Source organism: Petaurus breviceps, unplaced genomic scaffold, assembly GCF_028583685.1.
Source record: "Petaurus breviceps papuanus isolate PSGF00001 unplaced genomic scaffold, PetGlider_PUasm1.0 90769, whole genome shotgun sequence".
NCBI lineage: Eukaryota > Metazoa > Chordata > Mammalia > Diprotodontia > Petauridae > Petaurus > Petaurus breviceps.
The window spans coordinates 17,425,981-17,436,710 of record NW_027187341.1 but is presented as its reverse complement, the minus strand read 5'-3'; the positions used below and the strand labels follow the sequence as shown (position 1 = coordinate 17,436,710).

At 39.3% G+C, this 10,730-nt stretch overlaps 1 protein-coding gene across 10 annotated transcripts in view; it reads right to left on the bottom strand.

The window, feature by feature from the left end:
* The window catches only part of CFLAR (CASP8 and FADD like apoptosis regulator), a 70,613-nt gene that overhangs the window by 28,142 nt on the left and 31,741 nt on the right, over positions 1 to 10,730 (bottom strand). For 7 of the 10 annotated variants that reach the window (XM_069068766.1, XM_069068763.1, XM_069068760.1 and 4 more), the window contains 3 exons: positions 8,481 to 8,586; positions 3,350 to 3,485; positions 2,053 to 2,132 (listed from right to left, as the gene is read on the bottom strand). In XM_069068766.1, coding sequence (XP_068924867.1) covers positions 2,053 to 2,132; positions 3,350 to 3,485; positions 8,481 to 8,579 — 315 coding nt within the window. In that variant the 5' untranslated portion in view covers positions 8,580 to 8,586. The remainder of the gene's footprint in view (positions 1 to 2,052; positions 2,133 to 3,349; positions 3,486 to 8,480; positions 8,587 to 10,730) is intronic. The other 3 variants (XM_069068767.1, XM_069068768.1, XM_069068769.1) reach the window with 2 other exon arrangements.

The window sequence follows — 10,730 nt, the reverse complement described above, 5'->3', positions numbered from 1 at the left end:
AGAAAGGAAAAAAGGAAAGAAGGAAGGAAGGAAGGAAGGAAGGAAGGAAGGAAGGAAGGAAGGAAGGAAGGAAGGAAGGAAGGAAGGAAGGAAGGAAGGAAGGAAGGAAGGAAGGAAAGAAAGAAAAAGAAAATCACTGAAACCATATCACACATACACACACACACACAATTCCAATGGTTCCCTATTACTTCCAGAATAAAATATAAAATCTTCTGGCTTTAAAGCCCTTCATACCTGGTCCCTTGCTACCTTTCTTGTCTCCTTACACCTAACTTCCCTCTCTGTACTCTCCAATCCAATGACACTAGACTTTTTGTTTTTAAGAAAAAAAACTTCTAATGAGCTGAATGCTCAAGAATATGATGCATTTGGAGCAATCCTCATTTTTCTACAGAGTTCCTTTAGGAAAATGTCTTCACAAATATGATACCCTTAGAAAGATCTTCAAACCATTTTCAGAGGCAATTAAACACAACATAATCTTGGGGAAGAAACTTTCTAAGAATAATAAATGCAAAAAGTCATTTAGTTACCATTCAAATCTTATTCATTACTAAAGAAGACATAGTCAAGGCAAACCTGAATGTGGTAAAGCCTTTAGCATTAGTTCATGCCTTACCATACATCAAGGAATTCACTAGAAGCAAGATTACACAATGGTTATAGCACCAGCACAGGAAGACCTGAGTTCAAATTTGACCTCAGATACTTGATACTTACTAGCTGTGTGACTTTGGGCAAGTCACTTAACACTGATTACCTCGCCAAAAAAAAATGGCTCAGAAACTAGACTTCTTGTTGTTCCTTGCAAACAATGCTCCATCTCTTGTTTGGTTTTTTTTTTCTGCCTTTTCACTGATATCCCCCCATGCCTGGAATGCTCTTTCTCACCTCAGCCTCTTCCTTCCTTCAAAAAACAACTCAAATACTAACTTCTTCAGGAGGCCTTTCTGGACCTCCCCCATCTCAAATCTGCTAGTGCCTTCCTTTTGAGATATCCTTCCATTTTCACTGTGTGTGTAATTTTTTGCCTGCTGTTTCCTCCATTAGAATGTAAGCTCCTTGAGGGCAGAGACTATGTTTGTGGCTTTCTTTGTTTCCCCAGAGTTTAGAATAGTGGCTGATACATGTTAAGTGCTGAGGATAATGATGATTTAGGGCTGGCACACAGTAACCGCTTAATGAGTGCTTGTTCACTGACTGAACGGGAATCTCTTCTACAAAACATACTTGAGAAGTGACCACTGAGCTTTTGTTTGAAGACCTTTATCTCCAAGGCAGCCTATTCTAGTTTGTGAAGAGCTCTAATTAGTAAAAAGTTTATTCTTGTGGCCTCAAGCCTAAATTTACCTCTTACAACTTCTACCCCTTGTTCCTAGTTTTGACCTCTGGAGCCAAGCAAGACAAGTCTAGTTTTTCCACATGGAAGCCCTTCCTGCTTGAAGACAGACATCCAGTCCTTTCTAAGTGTTCTCCTTGCTAAACATTTCCATTTCTTTCAAACTTATCCTCCTATGGCATGAACTGAAGGCCCTTTCACCACTCTAGGGACCCTCCCCACTCTGGATAATCTCCAAACTATCAATGACTTTCCAAAAACATGATACCAAGAACTGAATATAATACTTCAGATGTGGTCTCACCATAGTGCTTAGCACATAGCAGGCCCTTAATAATGCCTGTTGATTGATCACTGATCAAGGCAAAGTACAGTGTACTATCTATTGTAGACATTGTCTCTCTTAATTCCATATAAGATAATAATAGCTTTCTTTTGGTTACAAAGGTTTTGTTTTTCTTTTTTTCACTCAATGGAATAGGGCTGGGAGAGAGGGAAAATAGATTTTTGTTCATTGAAAACACTACATTTTTAAAAAGATTTGTATTATTTTTAATCATTCTAAATAAAAATTTTTGGAGTTGCATTTTATGGTTTGTGAGTATCTTGTTACATTTCAACCCCAAGCATGAATCATTGAACTGGCCTAAGTTAGGCTTGGTTCCAAATATAAATTATTATAAAGGTCTATAGGTTTGCTATGGACTTACCCCCAACTCGTAACCAGAATTCATCCAACCTGCACTTGGCAGGGAGGCCTGGATTCCATTCACATAGCTTGCTCCCAAAGCTAGAAATAGAAAGAGAGATTCTAAGACTCATTTGCAAGTGGCTATCAAACCTGTCCTATACGATGTTAACAAGTGACAGAAAACCCTCCAAATAAAAAAAGAAACCAGGGACCAGCACAATATGGGAATCTGACATCATAGGGTATTTCTGCTGGATGTCGTAAAAGAATAAGTAGGATTTGGGTGGCTAGGTGGCTCGATGAATAGAGCACTGGCCCTGGAATCAGAAGGACTTGAGTTCAAATCCAGCCTCAGACACTTAATACTGACTAGCTGTTCGATCTTGGGCAAGTTGCTTAACCCCAACTGCCCTCCAAAAAAAAAAAAAAGAAAAGAATAAGTAGGACTTTAGACCACTAAAAAAATTTAACAACTGATGGTTCTTTCCAAGGGAAACCACTTTTTTTATTTAAATTTTTTCAATTAACAAAAATCTATTTTCTCTTTCTTCCAGTAGTAAATAAATAAAAGAAAAACAAATCTCTTGCAACGAATATGCATACTCAAACAAACTAAATTCCTACATTGGCCTTATCCAAAAAAAAATGTATCCCATTCTAAACAAATCACTTCAATGTCAGAGCATGGGTAGCATGCTTCATTCCCTGTCCTCTGGAAACATGGCTGGTCACTGTACTGGTCAAAGTTCTTAAGACTTAGGGAAAAATCACTTTTGGAAATTATCATGCTAATATCAAAACAATTTTTTATTAATTAATTTTTAGTTTTAAACATTTACTTTCACAAGATTTTAAGTTCCAAACTTAATCCCGATATCTCTCCTCCCCCCACCCCAAGAGGCTGAGTACATTGTGATTACCCCGTCCCCTAATCTGCCCTCCCCTTCTATCACCACCCCACCCCTCTCCTATCCCCTTACCCTTCTATTTTCCTATAGGGCAAGATAGATTTCTATACCCCATTGCCTGTATATCTTATTTCCCAGTTGCATGTAAAAACGATTTTTAGCATTCACAAAACAATAACTTTTAAAACAACAAATAACCCCTAACCACCTTACTGAATCCAAACACTAAGTCAGATCATCTATCAAGGAAAATCTGTTCATGTGGTTGATGAACTAAAGGTTGAGCAATTAAGAAGAGAAGGACAAAGTGTTTCTGGGCTTGACAAATATCCATTGAATATCTACTAGCTACAAGCATTTCTTTGGACTGAATCATCCCTTAGAGTGAGAGGTCAAAATTCTTCTTACCTGACTGTTTATATTTCTGAATTTTTTTCTTCAGATCTATCCTGTGAATGCTCATCAGGCATTTTTCCAGTAAATCTAACTTGTCAGGAGAAATCAAGTTTATCTTCTCTAGGTCGATAACAATGTCTAAAAAACTCTTTAAAAAAAAGAAGAAATAATAACAATAATAATAAATATCGATAATAACCAACAAGGTCAAAAGAGTCTGGAGAACACACTATTAACTCACAAGAGTAAACAACAGGGTAGATGATTTACTCCCAGTTAAACTAAAGGATCTGTGTTTACTCCCCTCAGTAATGTTAAGAACAAGAAACCTACAAAGGTCATATGATAAACACAGACTAGCTTGACAGTCCTTAATTCAAAATTCCTCGGAGTCAGAAAGCACCTATTCTGTGCACAGTTGGACTTTATTTCCTGGGGCTGCTAACACCAGGAACTCCAAGAGGTAACTCATAAAATCTGCATGAGCAGCAGTCTGAGAAACTTCTGCAGTTTCTCCCTTTTACTGATAAATCTGACTAGATCTCTACTTGAAAGCTCTAGGGACTGTCCCTAAAAATGAGGGGAGATGGTAATGGAGAAACATTTTCTATCAAGCAAAACAGTATTAGTAACAGAATTTTTTTTTAAAAGGTGTCCAAAATAATTCTCTGTCCGACAAAGACATAGCATGTCTCTAACTCCTATTGATTAATCCATTTAACAGCCATCATCAGAGTACCCAAAAAACTTCAGGGTTCAAAACCAGACCCCCTAAAAAAACCTGATGAAATTACTATATAAAACTATAGCCAGTTACCATTTATACAGTAGTTTGCAAAGTGTTATCTCTTTTGATCTTCTAAAAACCCTAGGTTGTGGGTATCATTAATGTACTCATTTTACAGATGAGGCAAGGAAATTTAGAGAGGTTGACTTCGACTAGGGTCACCCAGTGTCTGAGACTGAATTTAATCTCACCCCTTCCAGACTATCCACTACTGCACCTAGCTGCCCAGCTCCACATATAAAGCTGAATGTCAGCACCACCAACAAAATTCAGATCTTCCTAAGAATAGCATTTTCCCTTTGAAAGGGGGGACATCATCTAAAGGCATTTCCTAAGGATAGATAGCTTCTAGTTTCCCTTTCCAGCTAATTGCCTTATGTTCTAGTCACCTTGATTGCCACTGAGCTGCTGTGAATGACAGAAGGTATTAGTCAATAAGTATTTATTAAACCCCTAAGCTCCAAGCACTGAGATAAAAAAGACTAAAATGTAAGAGTTCCTGCCCTCAAACATCTTAAATTCCATTAGGGAAATAATGTCCTTCAATAATCTAGAGGAGACAAGGAGTTGAAAACACCAAGGTGAAAACACAGAACAAGCATCTATTGATTTTGAATTTAGGTAAATACCCCAAAATTACTTCTTTGGTCTAGGTTCATCACTACATCTTCTGCCTTCCCTTATAAACCCTCCTGTTCAATCTCACCATGATCAACAATTCCATCACCCTTTAGTTGTCTCTGAAGTCATCTCCCTGCAGGAGCCTCTTCTCCCCATCTTGACCCCTCAAAGTCCCTCAGGCTTAAAACCTAGGAGTCATCCTGAATTTTGTACCCTCTCTCACTCCCCACATCCAAGCTGTTGCCAAAGCTTCTCAGTTTCACCTTTGTATCATCTCTCCAACATACCCCTCTTTCCCCTGCAACACTGATACCACTCTAGAGTAGGCCCTCATCACCTCATGCCTTGATTACTGGTCTGCCTGCCCCAAATCTCTTCCCCACTCCAATCTATCCATCCTCCATTCAGCCCCTAAAGTGATTTTTCTAAAAAGTGCAGCTCGGGGGCGGCCAGGTAGCACAGCAAGTAAGAGCACCACCCCCAGTGTCGGGATGACCTGGGGATCAAATCCGGGCTCAGACACTTAGCACCACACCCAGAAATAACTGGCCGTGTAGCCTTGAGCAAGTTACTTAACCCGGATTGTTTTAACAAAAAAAAAAAAAAGTGCAGCTCTGACTGTGTCACCCCACTACTCAACTCCAATGGCTCCTACCACCTCCACGATCAAATATAAAATGCTCTGCTTGGTATTCAAAGCCCTTCATACCTTAACCCCTTTCTGTCTTTCCAATCTTCTTATACTTTACTCCCCAATATGTGCTCTTTGATCCAGTGACACTGATCTCCTGGCTGTTCCATGAATAAGACGCTCCACCTCTCAGCCCCACATACCTGGAACATTCTTCCTCCTCTACTCCACCTACTGCCTTCCCTGGCTTGCTTTAAGACCCAACTAAAATCTCATCTTTACTGGAAGTCTTTCCCAACTCTTCTTAATTCTAGTCTCTCCCTGCCTTAATTATTTCCTATTAATCTTATATATAGTTTGCCTATGTTTATTTGTTTACAAGTAGTCTCTCCCATCATACTGTAAGTTCCTTAAGGGCAGGACCTTTTTGCTTCTTTTTGTATTCCTGGCACTTAGCACCATGCCTGGTACGTAGCAGATGCTTAATTAATATTGATTGATTGACTGATAGGTCCATTTTTAATAGTAATCTAGTGTCAAACTCTAGATTTTAGTCTCTTCCTTGCCTATTGGCTTTGTCTTTGTTGGGAGCCTGTGCTATATTCCCATGGAACATTGTCTTGTCTTTCTCATGGGGGTTGGAAATTAGTTACTGATTAAATAGGAATAGAGGGAGGATATGATGGGCTTGTTGTGAACCTGAGGTGATTAAAGCTACAGGATTCTGGTCCAGAGAGGATCAGAATGTCCAAGTTGAGAATGAATCATTTTAGTTCTAGAGTAGATTAAAAAGCTTAAATATTTCCTGGCTTAAGACTGAATCATTTCCTTTTAGGTTTATTTCTAAACATCTTTCCCTGATGTAATTTTTTCTGATGTAAATAAAACATGGCAAAGCACGTTTGTAATCTGGGAATTATGAATATGTGGCAGCAGGAAATGGAATCAAGTCATCACATGTCAGAAATGTATCTCTAGGCACAGAGCCAATAAAAAGAGGAATAGGAACAGATTTCTCAAATCTCAGAAGCCTCAAGGCATGAGGCTTCAGGACCAGAAAGAGTGGAACAGGTTCAGAGTCTTGGTTTGAGTTTCAGTGAACAAAGAAGTTTAAAAGTAGTGAAAAGTGAAAATCCTGGAGTCAAGAGCCAAGATTCCTTGGATAGTTTCCAAGAAGATGGCATCCTAGAAAGCTAACTGAGGCCTGTAGTCCAAAACTAGACTTTTTACTTCTGTTTCTTCAGATGGAAAGCTAGAGGATCCAGAACAATTAAAATCTAGTCAAATAAATATGAATAGATCAGTAAATGTAAAATTATATAAAGAGTAAATATAAAGAAATTTTGAGGAAGGGGACACGAATAACTAGGGAGAGAGGAATCAGAAAAGAATTCTTGAAGAAGGTATTTCTTGAAGGCATTGAAGCAGCTGAGCTTTGAATGGAACAACAATGGAGGTGACAAGACACAGGATATTGCCTGGGTAATATCAAGCACAGATCCGGTAGATGGAGCATCACATGTGATGAACAGCTAGTAATATAGTTGCCTAGAAAGCACAGTGTGTAGGGAGCAATGTGAATTAAATCCAGAAAGGCAGGTTAGAACCAGATTGTGATAGACTTTAAATATGAAGCAAAACTGAAGGTTATTAAGGTTATGACCCTAAGCTGACCAGTTAGAATGCTACTGCAGTAATACAAAGTAATATAGATCTGTACTGGGGTAGAGTCTTCAAGAAGGGATGAGAAATGTGGTAGAGATGAGCCGTGTGACCTTGGGCAAGTCACTTAGCCCCAACTGACCTCCAAAAAGCAAAAAAAAAAAAAGAAACGTGGTAGAGATGGAATGGACAAGACTTGGCACCTGTTGGTTGTGGAGATATGGACAAAAGTGAAAAGTCAGGACATGAAGATGTGAATTTGGCTAATTGGAAAGATGCTTCAGTAGAAATAGGGAAGTTAGGAAGGAGTGAGTTTAGAGGGGAAAATAATGGGGAAATTCTCAGTTTCTTCATACTACCTATCTTTCAGGACTGTCTAAGGGAAGTATTTTATAAATCTACAAGTACTATACAAATGTGTTATACTCATAACACTATATTATAGTCATAACTAATTTTATATACATAAGTGTGTATGTATGTGTCTATATATGTATGTATGTATATACATATATATAGACACAGAGTGTGAGTGTTCTGTAGTTATATAGTTATAATATAACTAATACTCATGGAACTTTACCCCTTCTATCTCTTTCTCCCTCTCCCTCTCCCTCTCTCTCTCCCAACCTCACTTCTTGTTCTCTCCCTAAAATGTTTCCATAATGTCCTTGTACCAGTTGAGAAAAAAAAAGAGAAGCTGACAAAAGTCCAAGGAAGTAACATTACTGTCTTTTGCCTCTGTCTACTCAGCATGTGCCAAACATGGTTCCCCTTCTCCCTAACTGATGTGATGAGTCAGAAAAGAAAAACTGTTCTGACTGAAAAGGGAAAAGAGATCTATGAAGCTCTCAGAAATAAGAATAAACTTTCAAGGTGCCTTGGAGAAGCACCAAAGTATTCTCTATGGGCCCTACTACATTCTAGGTCTGACCTTTCTTCTGCTTGGACCTACCTTCCTTTCATACACATTTCTTTCCATAAATATTGTCTCAATTTTCCTTCCTGCAAGTTGTCCAAAAGAGTCTATGACAACTACCTGCTGTAGAGATCCCTGACTGAAACCCCTATGTCCAGATCTGGACAGCTCCCTTTACCTTTCCTGCTTATTACCTTAGTATCATTGCTGGCTTCTCACAAATACTACTGAGATTGAAGGAAAGGGAGGTCTCTTAGGCAATCCAGATAATAATTGTGATGTCAGGTGAGTTTCTCTCCATCTCTCTCTTTCCTTTTCTTCCCTCCTCTCCATCTCCTTCCCTCCTATACTTCCTCCTTCATCTCATTCTTTCCCTTCCCCTTTCATTCACATTCTCATTCTCTCTCACATGTGCTCAAACCCTCCCGACCACCTCCCTTTCTCAAACCCTTCCCCTCCCATACAGGAGCACTCAGCTTGCTGTGGTATAGGTCCTTAATAATGTGTGGAAGGGGGAAGTCACCTTATTTTTGTGTGTTTTCCCTCCTCCCATGTAATCTCTTAGGAGAAAACTGAAGGAAGTGACTTCCGATTTGTCCATATCTTCACTAAGTTGTGTCATCAGCACCCTGAAAACCAAAGAAAGAATTTTCTTCAGTGAAATCAGAAGCTTCCCTACTCCAGAAAAAAATGAAATCAAAGGCTGCACCAGTCCAAATAACTGACCTAGGCCCAGTCTGACCAAATCAGAGTCCTTGATACACCTGCCTTGTGCTAATAGTCAGCTATATAGTAATTCTTGCCCCACAGGTACACTTGCTAGCACAAAGAGCCTTAGATCATTCCTCAGAAAAGTCTTAGGGCAGAGGTTCTTAACCTGGGGTCCACAGACCCCTAAGAGGCTAGTAAATAATTTTCAAGGGATCCATGAAACTGAATGGGGAAAAATTTACACGTTTATTTTCATGAACCTCTAATTTAAAGTTAGCAATTCCTTCAATTATTTCAAAATATTATTCTGAGAAAGAGTCCAAAGGCTACACCAGACTGCCAAAAGGGGTCCAAGTTACACAAAATCCCTGCCTTAACACAGGACTCAAAAGGGTGAATTCATACTTTTTTAAATGGTTACTTCCTTTTTGGTTTCCCCCTTCTTTGCCTATTAATATGACACAGCTAATTCCCACAAGGAGAAAGAAAAAAACTTCCTCTAAAGACTCCCCATCTTTTCTCTTTTAAAGTTGGCAATAAAATTATTACTCAAGGACCCATGTCACTAACACCTGGGATATTAGGAAGAGAGTTCAACATGATCTTGACATATCGGAGCAACAGTCTATCAGAACCAAAGTCTTGATAGAAATAGAATCGTTTCCTATTTTCCTGAAGAACACCAGTACATACTAGAGCCAATCACTGTTGTGTCACTTTGTCCTATCCTGGAACATTAAGGCTATTATTTCATTGGACAAAATAACATCTGGGCCCTAGGGAGTGCCACCTCAGATATTCAGTCTGCTATATGTTGATTTTTTCTCTAATTAGGATAGAATCTGTTCTCCATTGGCCATGGTAATGGTGGTGCTGCTGCTTGGGAGAAGGGGGGATGGTAGTGGCAATGGTGGTAGTGAAACATGGGAAAGAGACATGCCCTAACTTATCCATTAGAATCTAGTGCGAATAGGATTTGCTATTTAAAGAAAACATTCTGCTTAATAAAATCAGTTGGGTGGCTTAGAAAAGATACAGGAAGACATGAAAAAGAAATTCCAGGGGCAGCTAGATGGCACAGTGAATAGAGCACCAGCCCTGGAGTCGGGAGGACCTGAGTTCAAATTTGACCTCAGACACTTAACACTTACTAGCCCTGTGAGTCACTTAACCCCAATTGCCCTGCTTTCCCCCCTCCAAAAAGAAAAAAAAAAAAGAAAAAGAAATTCCAGCTAAAATAACCACCTGATTCAAGAGGATCTTGCCTCTTAAAGGCCAAGTTGTGTTCTACTTTTTCCCAACAACTCAATAGTTTTTCCTTAGATTCCTAGAGTAAAAGGGGACCTCAGAGGTCTACTACAACCATCCCGCCCAATGCAGAAATTTCCTCTTCAACATATTTGACAGGTAAGTGGTCATCTGGACTTCCTAGCTCATCAGCATTTCTCACCTCTGTCCATCATTCCCTTTCCACTCATTTGCCCTGACAGGCTCTTATCACCTCTTGCCTTGACTCCTGGGGCAGCATTCCAATTGTCTTCTCGCCTCCAGTCTTCTCTCTTTTCTATCCTTCACACAGCTGTCAAATAGATATTCCTAAAGCATACATCTGACCATGTCATTCTCCTGCTTGAAGTCTGGGTGGCTTTTTACTGCCACTAAATCAAATACTCACTTCTCTTTCTGGCCCCTAACATTTAAAGCCCTTAACAATCTGGCCCCGGTTTATCTTTCTAGGCTTATTAAGCACCTATTATTCGTCAGGTACTATTATGTACTTTCCAAACATCTCATTTGATCTTTTTTTAAAATTATTTTTTTTAAAGCAATTGGGGTTAAGTAACTTGCTCGAGGTTATTCTGTGCGGGTGCCGAGTATCTGAGGCCGGAACCGATCCCAGGTCTCATTCTTACTCATTTCGGCACCTGGTGGCCCCTTAATTTGATCTTGACAACAAGGCATGTTACAGATTACTTCTCATAAACTCTATATTGATGTATATTGGCATTTGCTCTTGCTCATATATGACATTCCACCTCCTGCTTCCATAGGTTTGCTCCCA